This window comes from Amphibalanus amphitrite, unplaced genomic scaffold, assembly GCF_019059575.1.
Source record: "Amphibalanus amphitrite isolate SeventyFive unplaced genomic scaffold, NRLGWU_Aamphi_draft 000429F_arrow, whole genome shotgun sequence".
Lineage (NCBI taxonomy): Eukaryota > Metazoa > Arthropoda > Thecostraca > Balanomorpha > Balanidae > Amphibalanus > Amphibalanus amphitrite.
Window position 1 is genome coordinate 130,087 of NW_024881923.1, and position 22,780 is coordinate 152,866.

The 22,780-nt window shown below is 46.9% G+C and overlaps 1 protein-coding gene across 4 annotated transcripts; it reads left to right on the plus strand.

The window, feature by feature from the left end:
* The first annotated feature begins 568 nt into the window (after window positions 1–568).
* Window positions 569–21,917, plus strand: LOC122391289 (protein spaetzle 3-like). 4 transcript variants are annotated; one of them, XM_043385082.1, is made up of 7 exons: window positions 569–828; window positions 7,442–7,923; window positions 12,983–13,110; window positions 13,528–13,621; window positions 17,086–17,210; window positions 19,524–19,649; window positions 20,598–21,917. In XM_043385082.1, the coding sequence occupies exons 2-7, from the start codon at window positions 7,570–7,572 to the stop codon at window positions 20,752–20,754; spliced, it is 984 nt and encodes a 327-aa protein (XP_043241017.1). In that variant the 5' UTR covers window positions 569–828; window positions 7,442–7,569; the 3' UTR covers window positions 20,755–21,917. The 4 variants fall into 4 exon arrangements, with proteins under 4 accessions (XP_043241017.1, XP_043241018.1, XP_043241020.1 ...); XM_043385083.1 differs by having other exon boundaries at window positions 625–836; XM_043385085.1 differs by having other exon boundaries at window positions 629–819.
* Window positions 21,918–22,780: the final 863 nt, after the last annotated feature.

A 22,780-nucleotide genomic window follows, 5' to 3' on the forward strand; every position in this document is an offset into this window, starting at 1 on the left:
CTCCGTAATCACTGCCGGCAAAGCACAGATAGAAGAAAAATCCACTCCTGTTCTAGCCCATTTTCTCATTTCTCTCCTCAGTCTCGCCATATTTAGCGTTACCCTAGCTTCAAACTTCGCTCTTCAAAGATCCCTCCTCCACTTCCGGTGTTATTTTCCGGTGGAGTTTCCTCCTCCCCTTACACAGGACTCTCTTTCCCTCACCCTCTCCGGGGAATCCCCTACCTTCCCACCAAAACCGGATATGTCCCTCCCCATGCTGGCGCGCCCCTCCCCTCAACCTCTATCGCTGTTCCGGCTTCCCCACCTCCCGGGTATGCCCCGACTCTCTGAGTCAACCACTTCCCTCTATCGTCCCCGCCCACCACCATAACATTTCCGGTTGTCATTCTGGCGAATACGACTCTTCTTATACGTCACAGGGGTAACCCTAGAGCCTGTTGGGCCGTAGGGGAACGCGGGGGACGCGTTCTAAGACAGCCCACCGCCCGCCCGGCACTGCGGCGGGGCGTGGTCGTAGCTAACCTTCACCGAAGTACGCTCGCCTTGCCTCACGTCGTCTGGCGGCCAGACCGACTCGCAGGCAGCCGGCCTGGAAGTCCCAGCGGCGTGGGTATGTGGCCAGTCGCTCGCTGATGCCACAGCCGGCCACACGCGCCCTGTCGCCGATCCAATGACCTGCGCTGACCTGCAGTGACCCGCAGTGACCTGTGGTGATCTGTGGTGACCCGCAGTGACCTGCAGTGATTGAAGAACTGCCGGCGAAGGACGCGTGAGGAGCAGGTGGTGTGCCGAGTTAAGAGTGAGAAGGAGTGGAGTGTGAGTGAGGTGAGAGTGTGAGTTGGAACTCTGAGTGAGAGTGAAAGTGGAAAAGTGTTCTGCAGGAAGTGGGGTCAAAAGAGGAGGACTGTGAATCGTGCCAGCACTTCTAGAGACCAGGCCAGACCGAGATGATTTGGGGGATAGCCTTGACGACCTGACCTGACTTGACCTGACCTAACCTGACCGGAGCTGTTATACAACAGACTCATCTAGCATGTACTCACGTAAAGATTATGCATGTTTTATTATGTTACACGGCAGTCTACTAAAATTTGCTTTAACTGCATCTACATTTCTCTACCAAATTCGTCCCAAACCTAAGCAATGCTTAAGCGCCTTATTTCATTTGTATCGCTGACTAGTGTAGGCCCTGTGTAAGTAAGCTCTAACTAGTGTAGTGTAAGCTCTAACAAAGTTAGCGTTGGTTAAGACTGGAGCAAGGATGCTATTTTCTCAGCGATGGGAACTAGGTCGGAAGTTCTTCACGAACCAGCTTGTTAATTTTCTGCGTGCTCCGATACCATTACATGTAGCGTGAACCATTACGCAGCTCTGTTGAGTAATATCCGTAACAGCTATTAAGTGGAAGCACAGCAGGGGCATTATTTCCGAAGCCTTGATTCATTTAAATCCAATCTTAATGGCAACCGTTTGTATTTCTTTGGCTTCAGTGCCTCCAATTCTTGGTAAACGTTACATATAGGTACTTCTTTTAGCTATAACAACAACTGAAAAACCTCAAATCGCTGCGTAGTGTAGCCGGACTTGTACAGAGTTTGTACAGAGTAGTCAGAGCGTACAGAGTTTCTCAGCTGATGATTCGAGGCACAAATTATTCATATATCCTTACCAAATTATCTCAAAACTTTCAACAATGAACACATTAGACCACCCACGTGTTCTAAAGACAAATCTGGTTCACCATGTTCCTAGATGCAGACTGCCGTGATGTCTACGATTAATCTGCCCTTGACCTGGCATCTATCATCGACCTAGATTACTGATAGGAATTCACCATTCGCCAAATGAGTGGTCGACTGGTAGTGGTCGATGTATGACGTTCAAGTAAACGGCGCTTCTCTTTCGAACATGAACAAGACTTTTAAAGTTTACTTGGAATCTTTTTTATCAACCACACCGGCGAAAATTTTTCCGATACCCAGTCAATGTGAATCAACGTGAAAATAAGCCACATCTTATTTTCGTTTGTCATCGATTCTGGCATTACTATGTATAGCAGGAAAAAAGTGGGAGACCCATTAGGTTTGGTTCTTCCCTGCGACCATTGGACGATGGTTACTGCTTACTGTGCGTCTTTAGACGGTCACCTGATGGTCACTGGACGGCCATAGAGTGACCAATGAGAGACCACCAGACTACATGCACTAGTCACTGATCCATCACTCGACACTCACCGTCGATCACTTCGGGTCTATAACTAGGATACCACCACTTGCCGCCATACCTATACTGCTTTCCTGACCACTTCGCACGTGCTCTGACCAAACGGGACCAAACTGGACCGGATTCCAGCGGTGACCACGCCAGCCACGCTAGCCCTGGTCGGTATAAAAGGTGGCCCTGAGTCAGCCACAAATGCAAATCACGACATATAAGCGTTGGTAAGGTCCGGCCGGACGGTGCGCCCCCCCCCCCCCTCTCACCTGCCCCTTTTACGCTACTGCCTGCGGTATCATGAGAAGCGTTTTAGTAGTGAAATACGCTCTAGTGACTTGGCGACTAAGGCAGATTCCAGCTAATCACTTTCCTATTTTGTATCAGAAACAAATTATTCGAGTAATTTGTACTCAATTGGTGGTTGTGCACACATTGGCCTTACAGCTATGTCAGACTTGACTTGTTAGCTCTTCAAGAGTAACATGCGACGACCAGGGCCTCTACACTGTAAAAATATTTACTAACTTCCGTGTTATCCTGGCAGATCTCACTAACCCAAACTAAAGCGTGTTGAATTGACATCTCACTAACACAAAACGTCTAAATGTTAATTCGACGCCCTTTGGGTTAGTCAGATTTGTCAGGATAACACGGAAGTTTGTAAATATGTTTGACAGTGTAACCGCGAAGGAAACCAAAATCCACTGGGGACCATCACCAGCTAGTTCCCCAAGGATCTTTCAACGATCCTTACCAGGCCCTGAATGCCACTAGCGCCGCGGGCGCGTCCCGGTACCATTACCGCGCTAAGAGCCCCGGGCGGTTCCCACCCCTGACATGGCCGGCCCACCCGGCCGTGACAGCCCCTGGCGTGACTTAACCGTGACTTTAGCGTGACTTAACCGTGACACCTCGGCGGCGGCGGCGTGTCATTCACGTCCGGTGGTGCCGAGTGGTCTACCGGATATATAGTGACATGACTTAGAGGATTCATTAGTGCCGGGTATACCCGGCACTACTGAATGTATAGTAGACTTAGTCTACTAGACATATGGTGACATGATTTAGTGGCCATTTAGTATTGCCCGAGTAGTCTACTGGATATATAGTGGCATGATTGGGTGTTGTTCTATATAGGTCTGGCAATAATCGCAATCCATGGGTATCGTCTTATTTAGGCCTGGTGTGGCTTAAAGGTAGTGTGCCAGCTTTCCTGGACCGTATGGAGTTAATGGCCCAGATAAGGAGAACCGGATTTTTAGAACTTATCCATACCTTCAAAACTCATGGAAACGTCTTAAATTCTTCAAATTTTGAGTACCCCAGTGCGAAATTCGCCCCGACGGGTTGTCGGTCGTACCCCAACCACATTTCACACCACTATGAACAATAAATGCACACACTGAAATCGCTATTACCGATATGCTCATCCAATCAAGTTTCGATAAACCCGTTCATCATCAGCTCCTGCGGTTTCGAACACGCCTGTTAGGTAGTGCGGTAGACCGCGCCCAAAGCCAGGGCCCCGGTAACGTGAGGTAGCCGAGTCAGGGCAGCGTGCGCTGACCCAAGCCGGAGCCGCGCGTCCTCCCGGTGTCATGTGATAGCCCGGGGCTGCCCGCGGGGATGCGGTAGACCGCGCCCAAAGCTGCGGCCCCGGCTTGGGTCACCGCACGCTGCCCCGACTCGGCTACCTCGCGTTACCGGGGCCCTGGCTTTGGGCGCGGCTTCTGCTCATACTTTGTGGTGCGGTGGTGGTGCGTCGGGCCGCGCGCTCTGACTTCGGCCAAGAAAAATGCGTCAGCTGATCATTGTCATTTCTGCCACTTGCGTGTGGTGAAATGGGGTCATAACTTATGAGACGGCTTTTTCATATCAATTATTTTACATAAAATCATATTTCAAACCATAAATAATGTTCCACAGCCAAATAAAAGAAACAATACCAATACAGGCTTACAGTTTAAGGCTCGACATTGTGTTGTCTACGATTAGACAGCTGATAGCTCATTCCCGTACGTCGTATGGTCGTAACACTATAATGACCTTTGCTTATTGTCACATGTGCGCCGCATTCGCGATTGTTGCCGACGCCTGTTTGCAGGTGAGCCCACTACAGTTGTTATACATATCTAAAAACCGATAAACTTTTAGGCGAAAAAGGCACTATTCCAGGCTCATTTTTGATTTTTTTGCGATATTAGGTAAAAACAGAAGCTTCTTATCCTAGGAAAAATAAAATGGGAAATCTTTCAAAGGTGGCACACTACCTTTAAGCCCTACCAATAATATTGGCACATTGTCCCAATGTCGTTCCATGGTACAAATGACGATTTGACATCTAAAAATTAAAAATTAGAACCCTATATGAATAAACGTAAGATAGTGACCCCCATTGCGGCATGCCTCACTCAATGGGTTCAGCAGTGTCGTGCCTGCCAGACATGGCCTCCGCTGTATTTCACGGAAACGACTTTTTGAGGTAGGCGTGCAATAGATCAATGCTGATACAACCGGAATTACAATCTTGGATAACATACCTCTGCAATGGTATCTTGATGGTCCAGCCCAAAAGAATTGTGGCGGGTTGGTATGTAATGCACTTATTTACCGTCAGAACAAAGTATGTAGTGCTAGGCATTCTAAAAGTTTTAGGAAAGTTTTGGTATATGTTCTTTCAAATATTTGGTTTATCTGATGGACAACTATATGCCATTTTATTGTGAAACAGGTCACTTGGTAGAAAGAGCAGCCCACTAGCATGCACCTACAACGGGTGAATTGAAAGTTTTGTGATTTAGCATGCATGCCAAGTCGAGTTCAGACTGATTTCGTCTTATTTGCATAAAAAATGTCCCTTGCATAGTAGTAGTACACAGCTGCAAAAAGTTCAAGAGCCTCACGCAGTTTCAGATAAACAAAACATTTCAGAAATGAAAGACAGGTTAACCCTCGCCCTGGCAGGGCATTTTTCATAACACGGACTGGCAGGGTCGATGGGGGGTCGATGCGAGGGGGGTCGATGCGACCCCCCTCGCGATTGGCTCCTATGGCACCTAGAAACACCAAATTTGGTAGGTAGGTGGGCCCCCTGGAGTTCTCGCCCCTGTGCAAATTTGGTTGCTCTAGGTCAATATTTAGGGGGGTTTTGGGGGGTATAAATGTGAAAATTTCGCTAAAAACAGGTCAAAAGTTTTTTGCTTATAACTTTTGATCTAATTAAGATAGAGCAAAAAGAAAAGCACCAGTGAACTCAGAACGTCAAGGCGCGTCGAATGATATACTTTTTAACTTGCTTAAGTGTACTTAAAGTTTTTCTTAAATTTTAAGTAAACTTAAATTAATAAATTAAGTTCAAGTTAACCAAATTGCATCATATCGCACATCATTCAATTCGGCTGATCACCAGGAACACAATGATACCATTTTTTAAGCTCTAGCGTCATTATGTGCCAAGTTATTGGCAAAAACGTCATTTGACCTCAGTTGACCTCATTTGACCTGACCCATGGATAAGTACACCAAACAAAGAAGCACCAAGTGACCTGCTGTTAAGCACTGTGGTTTCAAAGCACAAAAGTGATAGAACGAAGCGGATATCTCAAGTATTTTCCGAATTTAGTATTTTCCCATAGGCTTAACATTACGACGTAATGACCTCTAACTGACCTCAGGTCAGTGACCTCAAAAAACCCGAACTATATGTTATACAACTCGGTGAACTTAGCACATCCTGAAAGTTTGAAGGAATTCAGTCCAAAACTGTGAGTTGGACAGGTGCAAAAAGAAAATTGAAATTTGACCATGACCTTGTACCGGTTTTTCTGACCTGGTGACCTGACCCAAGGTCACCCGGACCTGAAATTTTCAGGTCACATGTAAAAAGGTTGCCCCATAGGCTGTGCCAAATTTGGCGGCGCTGCGCGCCGCCGTTTTAACGCTATCTTCGAAAAACCTTAGGGGGGGTCGCATCGACCCCCCCCCCCTGCCAGGGCGAGGGTTAAGGTAACATGAAGAAAAGAATAGTTAGTTTACTTATTTACCTTCATTATCCTTGGTCTTCAGTTCTTCATAAGCCTTTTGGCAACGAAATATCAGCGATCAATCAGGCTGGTCAACTCAGAAATAAGTCCAAGAAAATCAGTCAGATAAAAAATCCAAATAAATTAAACCCATAAAACCCAAACGTGAGTGATGGCGCTGATGCCATAGCACGCTCCCGCACCTCCATCTATTGACCCCCAGTTGCACAACGACCGCGACTCTCACGATTTGCCGGTGGCAGTGAGTCAGTTTGGGAGCAGCGACCTATGAACGAAACGAGCTCGGCGTGTTGCACTGTGATTTAGTGGTCTCGACCCCACACCGGAGGGGTCATTGAGACGTGCTTGTGCTAGGCCTGATGGTCCATGCGCAAGGGTGTGAATAACAAGGCATTAGGCAGTGCCATGGATTATATTTATTGGGGAAGACCCATGCGCAAGGCTGTGGGCAAAGAAAAATGCATAGACGGTATGGTATTTTTTAGAGGAAGCTAGGTTTGGTAGTCCATGCGCGAGGGTCTCAATCACAAAGTAAAAGGCAGTGACGCATGATATTGCCAGGTGAAGACAGTGATAAGATGACATGGATTGCTTTACACTTGCCAATGCATGCACCTCCAGTGAAGAGCCGGTAAATTAACTGTTGAAGGAAGTTCGTGCACGTCACGGACTTCTCGTTACCTTCAGCTAAGAAACAGTGGGGGAGGGGTGAGCGTGGGAGACGCATTGAGGCAGGAATATATCTGTGACAGGATATAAGGCAAATCTATTTTTGACATCAATCGAGTCTCGAACGTCTGCGGATTAAAAATCAATTGATGTTGAACACTCGTTCAAGTTCGGTCCCTACCAGAATCTATCCATGAATAGCCTTATCTTTAGATTTATCTCACCTTGGTGGTAGCATTGGCGACCCTCAGACGGTTCTACGCTAAGCTTACTAGCTACAACATGACTATGACTATTGCTATGACCTGAACCTGACATATGACAAGAACTTAATGAAGTTGACCATCTAGTCTAGTACTGTCTAGTCTGGTCTGTTCTCGTCTGGTCTGGTCTGGTCTAGTCTGACTGGTCAGGTCAGTCTGGTCTGGTCTGGTCTAGTCTTGTCTGGTCTGGCCTGGTCAGCTCAGTCTGGTCTGGTCTGGTCTGGTCTTGATTGCTTAGCCTCTCAGGACTACTACTCGATCAACCGACAACACAAGACCTCGTCAACGCTACCAGTTTAGCCAATAAAATCACAAACGGCAAATTCTCAAGCAGGCCAGTTCAGTGAACCCCACCGAAGCCTCGGAAAGAAGCCATGGCGGGCAGTGCCGTCCAGTACAGCCAACTGGGCGACTTTGCCAGTTCAGCGGGCCAGTACCAACCCTACCCCTACAACAACCCCGCATTCGCCAACGACCAGTACCCAAGCGCCAGCCTGCCGCAAGCTCAGGTCCACAACTTCATCCAGTCGCCGCCGGCAGCGCCGCCCCGCGGACAAACCGCGAACCAGCCGCGCTTCGGCGAGCGCACGGTGGCGCGTCCTAGCGGCAGACGGAGGAAACAACAGCCCGCCCAGCGAGGACCGATTGTGACCAAGGATGGGGGCGATTCTGTGGTGCCGCTCTACTCGTATCAGACGCTGAAGAACAACACCGTAGTCCAGGTCCCGGTAAGATATCTGGCTGAGACGCGAGTCTTTAGATATGCTAACCGGCATCCTTCCTTGGTTCGGTGTGGTTTGATGAAAATGCTTTATGGTGGGAATAAAATTGTATATACCTATACCTACGTCAAGACTCAATCCCGATCGATGAACAACTCATCCCAGAGTTAGGAGACTGAATTACCATTCCTAAACACCGTTCCCGTCGACTCAGGGCTGCGGAGTCGATGGATTTTCGGCGACTCCGACTCCGACTCCGACTCCGGGCAGAATTGTCGACTCCGACCGACTCCAACTCCCGACTCCGACTCCGCAGACCTAGCAGGCTGGCGAGTCGACAGATTTTCGGTGACTCCGACTCCGACTCCGGCTCGGGTTTCTAAAATCGACTCCGACTCCGACTCCGACTCCGACTGCGACTCCACAGCCCTGCCCGTCGTTTCCATCCTCAGGACATTCAAATCCTTCTCCTCCACGCCGCCACCCATTCTCCGGGCTGGACAGGCAACTTTATCTCATGCGGGCTGCTCCCTTGGAGCGGCACCGCAGCTCCTAAGGGAGCACGCCCGTAGCCGGGTTCAGTAAGTACTTGGGGGCTGGTCGATGGGCTCAGCCCCGTTCACTAGGGTGCCTGCCCAGACCGATGTCTCCCCATAACTTCTATCATCATTCCTGCCATGAAATGGTCTCGCCAGACCGAAAGGGCCTAAACTAAAAAAAAAAAACTAAACTCAAGACCCTGTGCCGTTCGACCCTTACAGCATCCCGGGCTAGATTTGTCTTATGGACACAGATTCCTGCACCTATTCAACACTTGCGCAGTAAAGTGAATGAGTTACCCCGTCATTTTTCTCGACATTTACGGCAGCTTCCACATGTGTCTGCAGTCTGACAGTCCCCCATCAGCTGCTGATCCAACAGCTCCGACAGCTTTTCCCGACAGCTTTTCCCGACAGCTTTCCCGACAGCTTTCCCGACAGCTTTTCCCGACAGCTTTCCCGACAGCTTTTCCCGACAGCTTTTCCCGACATCAGCAGTCAGTTGCCAAGGCCACACAGGAAGTGCCAATACACCGCAGAAATTCTCCCAGAAGCTGGACTGTCGCCTCAGCCCGTTCATAAGACGTGACCATGACGTATTGTTCTCCACTTTTCCCCGCATTGTTCTTGTTTATTTGATGATTAAATCTAGGCAAAGAGTGGTCCAAACAAACAAAGGTAAGAATGAAGTCAACTTGTAAATAGCAAAACATCGAACTCAGAGAATAGGAATAAAAGATTTATGTTTGCGAATTAACATGATAATCATTAATCAATTACAATTGAAATTAACGACGACCATGAAAAATGTACATAAAGATAACAATGAAATATAACAAAGCCAAGGGACAAAGAAGCAGCTTTGCTTTGGTAATAAAACATCATCGTATAAATAAATTCGACAACAAACCATCACATAAACACACTGTTGGCTTGTTTTGAGGAGGGGCTATCAACCTAATTAAGCTATTACAAGTTGGCACAAATGATAAAGTTGCCAATTAGATAAAATCGGTGTTGTTATAAACAAGTGAATTTAACGATATTGCTGAAAGATGAATGTAAAAAAAAAATCAGACTATGGTTTTGGCGTCATTCGAAACGGTCGCCAAATCGCTTACTTCTAATTTTATATTTTGACAATCTAGTTATGACGGATTATAAGGATTAGTTTTTCACCCTTACATGAGAAAACGATAGAAAAAAAACAACCTCCATCAGTTGAAGTGTGTGATGGGCTGTTGGAAACTTACGCGAATCTCTGTAGAAAACCGATGAGCAATGGTGAGCCGATGAGCATTTTATAAAAGGTCGTACCGTGCCAATCCCAGATGAGTTCGCCAGAGCTCGCATAAAGAGTCATTTTCCCCACAATAAGTCACTTCCCGCACGCATGACCTTGAAATAAACTTCAATGACGTCACTTCGATACCACTTTTACGTCAATGGTTTTGTTCTGTTCGTTGATCACCAAAATACCTTCCGGAGACACTACTTGAAACGAGTCCTTGATTTACATACTGCAAGCATTCCAAGGTTTATAAACGTTCTGCAGAGTGATGCATCGTTCCCCTCTGGGCTAAGAATATTCAAAAGCTGACGGTGATTGGAGCCCTGACCAGCCGGGCCGGCGACTGACCTTTGACCTTGTGACGCCAGCAGCAGCCAGAGGGCGGGGCCTGATGTCATGAACTTATCAACTGCGAGCCCCTCACTCGTGGGAAGATTTCGGAAGACAGACGTTGCTCTGGGGTTGTGGCGTTCATTATGGCAAGTCCATAAATCCGTATTTATTTATTTATTTATTTATTTATTTATTTATTTATTTATTTATTTGTATCGCATTAATTATGTGCAGCTGGGAGAATGTGAGCCGTCTACAAATCACGCCAAATTCCTACGATCTTTAATGATAGCCGTCGCTAGCAACATCGCATCAGTACCACGAAATTGCACAAGGAAGTCTCATGGCTGCTCGTCTCACCTTGCAAATTCCACGGGCGGGGCCTGATGTATGAGTTCCGCTGCCAGAGACCTCTTAGTCTGCCGACGGCTCGGCGGACTCGTGTGAACACGCCTTTCCTTCCGGCGGAGGTGACTCCGTGTGAACGGCCCCTAAGCGCCACGGTCGGCCGGCCGGTGGGGCCCAACCAGTCTGGTCCGGCGCGGTGGGGGAAGAGGTGTGGAGCTGTCGCTCCGGTGGGGAGAGTGCAATAGTGGAGACAGAGTGGGGCTACCCGGTCCGGCCGACTCAATAAACAGTGTGATTTCGTGCTAAACTTAGCTTTCGGAAACATAAAAGTGTCGTATCCTCTTCGGGTCTTTTGGAATCTTGAACTATCGTGGTGATATCGTGGCATCTTCTGTCCCTCGGAAGCACACATCAGGACACGAGCTGCAGTGATTTGTCCTTTCTCCAACTGGTCTGAGGCTTGCCACAAGCCTGCACAAGCGTTGTGATTCATCTTATTGGCCCAGCAGACAGGGTCAGGTCGAGCGACCGGCGATCAGTGAGAAAAGGACCCATCCGTTCCAGGGCACAGACCAGCCATCATGAACCCGGCCGATATCAACATAGCGGTAAATATAGGCTTCGGAACGGCAACAGTTATTAAACTTTTTCAACTAGTTATGATTGGTATTACATTAATGGTTGATTTGTTATTTTGGCACCAAGGTTGATGGTCTTTCCGGAACGATATAAGTACAGAACATCGTTTATCGATTTTTAACATAACAGGGTTCTGTCAGGGTTCGAATGACTGGTACATATGGTTTTCTCAGCATTGTGATTTGTGAGGGGATAAAAAAATAAAAGATTATACGCAATGTTCAAAAGAAATTCACTATTGTCAACAAAGAACATCAACATCATTTTTCTGGCCTGCACTTAGATGCAAAATTAAATCGAAGTTTCATGCTCCGCCTCCCAAAGTTACAGACTCTAATGACTCGTGTCTAACGTTGTTTATAGTTCCATTTCCCTGATGTACTTGTCTGCTAATATTTTCCCACGTATCTAGCCTGTAATGCTACCTCAAAATGAGCCTAATTACAGTGGAGTTAGGAAATCAGCTCATGCTGTAACATGCCTATCTTGATAGCAACAATCACAGACATGATATGCCTACAATGCTACGATAGCAACCCAAATCACCGTATATTTATCGCTGTTTAAACTTTAAACCACCTGAGACCAAGCTCTGTCCATGCTCAACAGTCACAAGAGTACCTTTGCCTGTACTTGCCGTCTGCCCATACTTACCAGAACAACAGTTACGACGCGACTTTACCATAGTTACGAACAGTTACGAGACGATCTATCCATAGTTACGAGGGCGGTCTCTGACCATCGACCTTGAAATGAACTGCCCTCCCAATGCACCGCAACATAATCCGTTGTAGTGTAGCAACATTTATTGACCGTACTTCCCGCGGCCGATGTTATCGCATAAAATATACCCAGTCTAAATAGACCGGCCCCTCTAATGTGCCGGTATTCAGAATATATGACCCGGCCAGATGGCAACTAATGACGGCGATATGTTGCCAATGGCGGCTGTCTCTGAGAAGGGCGACCGGCTTCCGTGATATCCGTGAAGACAGTCGCTGAGGCTTGGATGAAACTCTGGAGCGAACTTTAAAATAAAGATACTCATAAAAATCATCAATATGTTTTAATGAATTTGTCACTACATATGAATGTTTTTTTTTTTAATTCAAATGTGAGAATCTGGAAAAAAGATTCGTTAGAGGATCTGTTCCATATCATTACAAAGAAAACATATGCATTAATATTGTAACAAAAAGTCCCAGCAACCATTCAAACCAAAGTGAAATGAAATATTTGTTTAACTGAGCTGGATGCCCACGAACAGGCAAACATATTCTTTTTTTCGACTTTCCATTTATTTGTGATGGTGGTTGCAAAGCCGGAACTTGAACGTGGCAAGCAATGTATTTAACTAATTTCATGACATGAATCATTTTGCTGTGACATTAATGGCTGTAATAGCGAGCGTTTTCGTGCACCGAATGCGACAATATAGTGTAACGGTGCAAAGAGCAGAGACATATTGGGTTTTGATGTATAAAAACGGTACACATGCGATGCACAATTCATGCTAAACACAAAAAAATTGGCATTACAATAAACCATTAACACTTCTTGCCTTATTTGATTTACGAGGGACGTATTCATTATGCTTCTTTATGGCAAAGTGCTATTTTCCACTTTTTCTTTCAGTGATTTGGGACCTGAGGGCTGAGAACTCCCGCTTATCGCTTTTTCAGAGTATCCATATGCATTTGTATGATATGAATCTTAATGTATTGTAAGTCGTGAAAGTAGGTATTTTTGTATTTGTTTAGCGATTTCTCTTATTCTTTTGATCTTGTCTGTGCTAGCTTTCCACATCCCATCTCCATACCTCCCAGTACGCCAGCGATGTCGAATTCTCGTCATTCGATATACCCATCTCATCACACCACTCTAACTCCCATCCCCCTCTCTGTCCTTTTCTCAGATTTTCTGGACAGCGCTCAACATCGCGCTGGGTTACCAGGTACAGGCCGACCAGGTCATCCGAGGTCTGCCCTGCATCAAACGACTGCGACAGCTCTTCTGTACTAATGCCGGCAGCCAGTACCCCACGTGAGTAGAGCCTGTGCGGGGGTCGATGTGGCCCCTGCGGGGTCGACCGTGGGGCGCAAGCTCAGTACATGGAGCACATGCATGGCTGTTTTTATCCAGATAATATTTTTGAAACATTTTCCCTCTGTTCCCATGTAGAATGCTGTGTGATTTTATTAAGATAAATTGTTTAATTTTCTTTACTTCAAAGGAGAAGCATCCCCTGATTTTTTCCTTAGCATTCTGTCTTTCTCCCTTTTTCTCTTTCTTCTTTCTCTGTCCATCTCTTTGTCTCATTTTCCTCATTCTCCCTTTCTCTCTGTCTATGTTTCTCTTTTACTCACTTTTTTTTCTTTCTCTTTTTCTCTCTTTCTCTCCCTCCATCCCTCTCCCTCCCCCTCATGCGTCACATTGAGTCTCCCCTTTCTCCATCCTCAGGGACCGCATCGAGTCATTCATCAACGAGAACAAGGCTCTGACCAGAAGAATGTTTGGCACATTCCCACCACCGCCACCCGATCTTGGCAACGAGGTATCCACTCTCCCCGAGATGGAACCGTTTGAGACGGTCGATTTTACCACTGAGCCCTACCCCTTAGACACGGGGTTCACTGGGGAGGGTCTGACTGCTCTGGAGGCGGCTGATTTGCCGCTGACGGGTCCCAGCGGCACCACTGGAGGAAGTCGCGGGGAGTTAAGGAGGGTGGGACGAGATGGCGGGACGTCTGGCGGGAGGGGTGATCCGACAAGGGGAGGGAGGGGAGATCCCACACGGGGAGGGAGGGGTGATCCCGCACGGGGAGGAAGGGGAGACCCAAACCGGGGAGGAAGGGGAGACCCTTCCCGAGGAGGGAGGGGAGACCCAAAACGAGGAGGGAGGGGAGACCCAAAACGAGGAGGCAGAGGACCTGGGAGGGACCCGCCTCCTGAAATGGTAGTGGAGACACCTCCCACGCCAAGAGGAACGGAAAGAACATCGACGAGCCGGCGAACGTCGGGAGACAAATATCTCCAAGGCACCACCGGGCCGGCAGACTTCTGGCAGACTGCAGAAAGTGCAGAGTCTGCACCTGAGAAAGAGGAGGTGGAGGAGAACTTCGTCAACGTTGATGCCAAGGGGGCTACCCCAGCCGTGGATGCAGCTGGTAGTGGTGGAAACAGTACCAACTCGACTGAAACTGCTGCGCTAAACGCAACGGACATCACGGGACCATCTGGAACAGCAGATAACTTCACCAAGTCCGTAGAGGTCAGCACAGAGCCCGACCTGCCGCCGTACTTTGACGAGACTGGCCCCAGTGCGCCAACTGGTAGAGGAGGTGGCGGCTTTGTGGATTCGCCACGTCTAGGCGGTCGAAGGCCGCCGTTTGACTCGAGGCAGGATTTTCTCGGTGACCGACGCGGCTTCCCGGAGCCCCGCGGATTCGCTGACCCCCGCCGCAAACCGCGTCGTCGTGGAGCAGGACGCGAGGTGTCGAGACGCCTGACCGACGCTCTGGCGGATACCGCACCATCGGCGTGGTCGGCCCGCTCGGCCCGGGCCAGACCTCGGCACCTGCGGCACAGCTTCCCGGCCGAGCCCCGCCCACCAGCCAATCAGGTACCGGCGCCGGCTGACGTCAAGCCCACCGAGCCAATCAGCGTCGCTACGGCGACGACCGCCAGGCCGGCTCCGCCAATCAGAACTGGCGGACCGTATGTGGCTCTAAAGGTGAAGGGCTGCTCGGTGTTGGCGCCATCTGTGAATCGGCAGGCGAAACATAAGTTACCGGTCACGCCGGCCAATCACGTGCCTGACCACGCGCACGAACAGGTGAGGGGCACACGTGCCACGTGCCACGTGCGTCGACACGTGAGCGGCAAGGGAAGCGCATACTGATACGCTGCGCCCTGACACTGCCCAAAAATCGGACCAGCTGCTTCTCAATAAAGATTCTTTTGTCATCAGGGAACGTCACCTAAAGTTTCTCGACTATACCTAAGTTTAACAACTAAAGTTTCTCAGCTGCAATAAATGCGGTGTTCAAACATAAAAGTCGCTAAAGATGAACCGTAGATAAACTGTTTAGCATATTGGCAGTGACATTGCTCTTGGGATGCCACAAAAACAACGTTGTGATTTTTCATATTTCGTTGAGTTAAAGAAACATCAATTTGCACTTAAGTATAAAAGTATCACCTCTTCCACTGAACAATCAAACTTTAAAAGCCATAAAATTTGTACGTACACTAAAAATTGTCAAGAAAGGGACAAAATTATTTATCGTAGCCAATGCCCAATTGCAAGGCTTCATGAAAGAGTACTGCTTTATTTTAATATTTACTTTTTATTCAGCATTAATATTACAATGAAAGTCGTTGCGATTTTTTCCTCAGCAGTCACTTATCAAGTGAAACAAAAAGGATCATCGATAAATCGATAACGAAAGATTATTCAAAAGTAAGAATGCGCATATAATTTCACGATAGATACCTGTTTTACAAGCTGGCTCCGATGTTGGGTGCATGCACGCTGGAATTCACATTTTAACCGTGCGCTTCCAAATCGTTCACTAACTCCCGTATTTGTATGATGGATAGAACTAACTCAAAACTGCCCACAGGCCGCCCTAAATGTGAGGCATTTGATATTTTCCTTTTTGATCAGTCTACGGAGCTCCGTTTCAGGTATAAGATGGCGTCGAAGCTGTTTTAGTTATCCAATAATATAGTAAACGAATTCGTTTGATCTGTGCGAGTTAAACTGTGCATAAAAGGCTTAAGTAATATTAGTATTAATTTGTCGATTAAGTAGGTAACATAATAAGCGTCGCATTCGAGTCGTCAAGTCGTTGGACTTAGGTAAGTCATCTTGCGTCACTAGCAGATGTGAATGAAAACGGGAGGTCATACTAGGTTTGTTTGTTTGTTTGTTTGTTTGTTTGTTTGTTTGTTTGTTTTGTTGGGCCCTTTCGGTCTGACAAGACCATTTCAGAGCCGGAAGGATGATAGGAATTAGCGGGATGCATTGATCTGGGCAGGCACCCTAGTAAGTCACTGGGACGGAGCCCGTCCCAAAGGACAAGCCGACCAGGCCCTGTCCTTTGGGATGGAAGGAGGATGGAAAGACGGGAGGTCATACTAGGATGAGTAGTTATAAAGTTAGTGATTGATTAGTTTCACGCTAACGTAGGACATCGAAAAAAACACCACACTTCGCTTCTTGTACATTATTTCTTCCCATAAACCTTTGCACTATAGCGCATTTTGAATATAACACCGTGCATATGGTTCACTTCCTGGCTCCCGGAATCTCCAAGAAGGTCCAGCTCTCCAAACTCCGAGGCAGTGCCTGCTGCGCGACTGTGCTGCCATCTGTGAAAATAGCGCCGCCAGGTGGCTCTGCCATCGTCTGTGCCATTGAGGAACGTCCTCTGCCGCTTCGATCAGCAAGACTGCTCTACTGCAAAGTCCTGCGGCAGTCGTGTGCCATATGCTGCGTGAGAAAAGGCCCAGAGGCAGCAGCGGCGTGCGCAACTGAACATTGCACAATACTGCATACCTAGAATGCATATCAGCTCGCTGCGTGCCTTATGGGACCTTGCAATATTGCATATAGCGTGCTCGAGTGAAGATGCTGCATATAGCAATACCGGGCGGGGGAAGGAGGGGTGGGCTTTGATTTCATGGAATAATGTCCTGAATTTCGCGAATGTCCTATGCATACTTTTATTGAGATATTGATGACTTTGTTGACAATTCACACTATCTTACGTTAAAATTTCGAATATTTTGTCTTATCTATTTTATTGATCAATATGAAAATAATTATTTCACATCAGCAAATGATAGTCACACGTTTACTTCAGCTATCTAAAATTTGTATCACAGACTCGTTGAAAAAGTTTAATTAACGTCAGTATACTTTGAAGTTTGAACACGAGATATAAAATCAATTTATTGCTCCCTTGATGACGTTCTCTTCAATGTGTAACACCCCTGCATGTGTATTTTCAGCCCTTCCCGCGCGCTAAGCGGTCGGCAGACAACGACACCATGTCTGCCGTGGTGGCCGAGCTGAACAGACAGCGGCGGCAGGCGGTCCCCTCCCCTCCCGTCATCGACAAGGGCAGCAAACACCTGTGAGTTAACCCCTCCCCCACCGCAACCACCGCCTCCTATAGACGGTGCAATCGTGTACAGTTCACAAAGAGCTGCCCCTCTCGGGACGGTTGGTGTGTGACTTTGAGAAGTCTGGGAACACCTGCGAGTTAACTCAAGTTGTCGTTTTAAGATATCTAGAAAGGAAGAAAATGTTAAATAGAATTGAAAGGGTCTTGGTAAAATATTTGTTTAAACGTTATTCTGTGTCTAATAATCAATCACTAATTGCCGATATTCAAAACTAAACCCAGATAACCAGGACACCTTCCCATCGTTGGTGCCAGTTCGTCACCCTTGTTTACTCTCAATCTGTTTCACTCCAGACTAATAAACGTTCGTATTCGCTAATTACCATCCACTGACCGTTTGTGGTGTCCCGTCAAGGTCTACTTCCAATCCACTATAACAATGTATTCTACCGCCAGTGTCTTATATCTCGTCTCCGTTCACCAACTAATTGTTTGTATTCTAACGTACAAACCAATCGTCTAGTTCACGTCCACCACCTAATCAACTGTGTTCTACCGTCAGTGTCTAATGTCTTATCCCGTCCACAAACTAACCCTCTGTTTTCTGTCGTCAATTGTCAGTGTCTAATGTCTAATCCCGTCCACGAACTAACCCTCTGTTTTCTGTCGTCAATTGTCAGTGTCTAATGTCTAATCCCGTCCACAAACTAACCCTCTGTTTTCTGTCGTCAATTGTCAGTGTCTAATGTCTAATCCCGTCCACAAACTAACCCTCTGTTTTCTGTCGTCAATTGTCAGTGTCTAATGTCTAATCCCGTCCACGAACTAACCCTCTGTTTTCTGTCGTCAATTGTCAGTGTCTAATGTCTAATCCCGTCCACGAACTAACCCTCTGTTTTCTGTCGTCAATTGTCAGTATCTAATGTCTAATCCCGTCCACAAACTAACCCTCTGTTTTCTGTCGTCAATTGTCAGTGTCTAATGTCTAATCCCGTCCACAAACTAACCCTCTGTTTTCTGTCGTCAATTGTCAGTGTCTAATGTCTAATCCCGTCCACAAACTAACCCTCTGTTTTCTGTCGTCAATTGTCAGTGTCTAATGTCTTATCCCGTCCACGAACTAACCCTCTGTTTTCTGTCGTCAATTGTCAGTATCTATCTTATCCCGTCCACGAACTAACCCTCTGTTTTCTGTCGTCAATTGTCAGTGTCTAATGTCTAATCCCGTCCACGAACTAACCCTCTGTTTTCTGTCGTCAATTGTCAGTGTCTAATGTCTAATCCCGTCCACAAACTAACCCTCTGTTTTCTGTCGTCAATTGTCAGTGTCTAATGTCTAATCCCGTCCACAAACTAACCCTCTGTTTTCTGTCGTCAATTGTCAGTGTCTAATGTCTAATCCCGTCCACAAACTAACCCTCTGTTTTCTGTCGTCAATTGTCAGTGTCTAATGTCTAATCCCGTCCACAAACTAACCCTCTGTTTTCTGTCGTCAATTGTCAGTGTCTAATGTCTAATCCCGTCCACAAACTAACTCTCTGTTTTCTGTCGTCAATTGTCAGTGTCTAATGTCTAATCCCGTCCACGAACTAACCCTCTGTTTTCTGTCGTCAATTGTCAGTGTCTAATGTCTAATCCCGTCCACGAACTAACCCTCTGTTTTCTGTCGTCAATTGTCAGTGTCTAATGTCTAATCCCGTCCACGAACTAACCCTCTGTTTTCTGTCGTCAATTGTCAGTGTCTAATGTCTAATCCCTTCCACGAACTAACCCTCTGTTTTCTGTCGTCAATTGTCAGTGTCTAATGTCTAATCCCGTCCACAAACTAACCCTCTGTTTTCTGTCGTCAATTGTCAGTGTCTAATGTCTAATCCCGTCCACAAACTAACCCTCTGTTTTCTGTCGTCAATTGTCAGTGTCTAATGTCTAATCCCGTCCACAAACTAACCCTCTGTTTTCTGTCGTCAATTGTCAGTGTCTAATGTCTAATCCCGTCCACGAACTAACCCTCTGTTTTCTGTCGTCAATTGTCAGTGTCTAATGTCTAATCCCGTCCACGAACTAACCCTCTGTTTTCTGTCGTCAATTGTCAGTGTCTAATGTCTAATCCCGTCCACGAACTAACCCTCTGTTTTCTGTCGTCAATTGTCAGTGTCTAATGTCTAATCCCGTCCACGAACTAACCCTCTGTTTTCTGTCGTCAATTGTCAGTGTCTAATGTCTAATCCCGTCCACGAACTAACCCTCTGTTTTCTGTCGTCAATTGTCAGTGTCTAATGTCTAATCCCGTCCACGAACTAACCCTCTGTGTTCTATCTACAGTGTGGACAGCTGCGAATCGAAGGTGGAGATCGTGACGCCATATTGGGCTGCCAACTCGGCTGGGGAAATACGAGCCATTGTGAACACCAAACACTTCCCGCAGGCCATCCATCAGGAGATCTGCAAGTAAGTGACGTCATTTGGGGTAAATATGTTAGCTATCCAGGGACCTGCAAGTAAGCGACTTCATTTGTGAGTTGTGACTGATCTTTTTAGGCATCCAGAAATCAGCACTTATGTGACGTCATTTCTGATAGCTCCTTTAGGTATTCAGAGATCTGCATGTGAGTTATTCGATGGCAGATGCGCATTCACTGATAGATTTTTATGTACCTGCAATGCGAGCTACTTAATTTTGGAATACATTTTCCAGAAGTTATGATATGCATTACGGTTGTGGCCGCTAGTCCTTTTGTAGGAGACCATAAAGGAAATTAAAGGGACTATCCCACCTTCTAAAATGTTGTTAAAACCAGTTAAATTGTGCCCGACTTTATAGATTGGATGACCAGGAACACGGTTCTGGCATTTATTTTTCATTAAACATCTTAGGCTTCCCATATTCCAAACACAAACTTTCAAATATGTGACGTCACAGCCCAAAATTACCTCCTTCCCCAGGCCACATTACTGTCATAAAGCTGATTCTTTTTACTCTGTAGGCACCACAACAAAGTTCAGACCAAGTTTTAAGCGATTTTTCAACGAACAAACCCATTTAAATCAGAATGACTAAACGAGGTGACGTCACACTAACGGTCGCTCCATGTTGAAGATAGGGCCTTGTACAAGGCCCATTTTCAAATGAAGGGAACGAATTTCTTCAACACCAAGAGGTCGCGGGGGTTGCAACCTAGATAGATAGTGGTTTCTGAACCTCGCCGCAAACTTGGCTATCTCAACTCAAACGCCATGTTAAAGGTGGGATAGTCCCTTTAAGTCACTGGGGTCTTATATGGCCGACACGTAACATAACGCTATTTGTTATTTGGTTTCTTTACGACCGCATCGGATACCTGGCATCATCATTATAACTCGATGTAACAACAATAACGACGTCCTTCTCTTCCGCAGGGGCACCACCACCAGTCGATGCACGGGAAACTGTCTCTGTGAGCAGAAATACACCTACCACCGGCTGCTATCGTATGATCCGGACAATGACTGCAAAGGCATCTTCATCGATTGGTTCCTGTTCCCATCGTGCTGCGCGTGCCGCTGCCCGCCCTAAAGAGCCTCTGCGAGAGAGGAACCTCTTCCAGAGAGCTTCTGTTAGAGGGGGAACCTCTTTTAAAGAGCCTCTGCGAGAGAAGACTTTTAAAGAGCCTGTGAGGGAGCCTATTAGACAGAGAAAGCCTCTCCAAAAGAGAAACTCTTGAAAAGAGGAAGCCTCTTCGCGGAGATCCTCTTTCAGAGAGCCAGCTCTTCGAGTGGAAACCTCTTCAGGAGGAAGCCTTTTTCTAGAAGGCCTCTCCTAGAGTGCCTCTTCGGGGGAGGGCATGCCACCTCTGCCGCTTGGTAGTGACGAGCAGTGGACAGAACTTTTCGGGCTGACATGCCCAGATGAACTGATTTCCGTTGATGCGGTGGTCAACGGCGATTATGCAGATATTGATCGTGTTGTACGTGTGTCATGGTTGTGTTTTTGAAGAATTTAGACTCGTGTTCTGATGGTGTGAGCCTTGCGGCTTGGAATGCAAGAGCGAGCGAGTTCTCTCGACATATCTTCGGTGGTGGCTTCATTCATGATGGGCAGACGACCTAAGAATCGTGCGCGTTCACGCGGAGTCGCATGCTACGGTGTAGGCGAAATAAGTGGTGTAATGCCAGCTGTACCTATCCAGTGCTCTGCAGTACACTTCACGGTGTGTGTTTAAATACCACACGAAGTTCTTCAAAAACACCGCAGAGAGTATTATGAGATAAAACACGAACTGAGCGCCGGTCCTCTGGCCTTCTGTCGTCATTGCGTCTGTTCTGACCTTGACAACATCGCGCACGTTCCACTGTTTGAGCCACTAGCTATCAGAACCTCGATCTGTGAGTGGCTTATCTCCTGTTATCGGTCGCGTAGTGGCTGACGATGATCAGAATAGAACAGCATGCTAGACAAACTGGTGGTGGAGCGCCTTTCCGATGCATGTCTTTTGCGAATGATAGGGCCCAACATGGAGAAAACGGCCTTTGGGATGTCTTACAAGCGATGAGGCAAACCATGCTCTAGGTTTTTAAGTGGAATGAGACAGGTCGGTAAATGTGGTTTTTGCTGACGGTCAAGGTTGTAGTGCCTAGGTCAGGGTCACGGATTAAGATTGGGATAGAGATGCATTGTGTACCTTCGTACTGGGCCGCGTTGTGACTGAGATCTTGAACAATTATACATTATCATTGCGATACATGTGGTGTAAGTTTCACGATATTCATTATTAACATCGTGCTAAAATCTTATTCCCGATAAGAGTTCCTGCTTAAAATTGGCATTAATTGCTCGGCTGTACTCATATGGACTACCATATGCTCTAGGCCTTCCGAACCACGCGAGAACATTTAACCCGCGCACCGATGGGGGTCTGCGCCAACTTAGAACCGACGGGGGGCGGATGACCCCCCCCCCCCCCTGAGATCTCGAGAACGAAGCAAGATAGCGACAAGCGGTAAACGGCATGGGATACGCACGGACAAGGTCTACAATTTTTACTGGGTCATTTTCAGGTCAGGTCAAAGATGACGTCACAGTTGTCAAAAAAGTCAAAATGGCGGCGCTAGATATGGAGTTTTTCTCGAATAACTTTCGAACTAGTCAAGATAGGAACAACCCAAGGGCAGCATCGTGATCCTCTCGTCAATCCACATCAAAATGATATATATGTTGACCTCGAAAGGTCAAGGTCAAAAGTTGACCTCAGGTCACGTGACCTAGAGGTCATCATGTATATCATTCGATGCGCTTTGACGAGCTGAACACAATGAGACCATCCGCGCGGCTGTATCTTGTTCTTGTACGGAGTTATTGGCAAAAAACCTTTGGTGACCTTTGATGACGTCACATGACCTTACAGCTGCCCAACAGCAAAACAGACCTCAAGGTAGTGAAGGTTGATCGTATATGAGGTCATGTATGGTTTATGGGGCCCTTCCGACCCGTTTTAGTGGTAAAAACAGGGAGTTGATTTTTCCCCCATTGACTTATAATGGGGAGGTCGAGAAATTGACCTGACCTTAGGTCATCGATATCAATATTCAGAGATTAACAAATT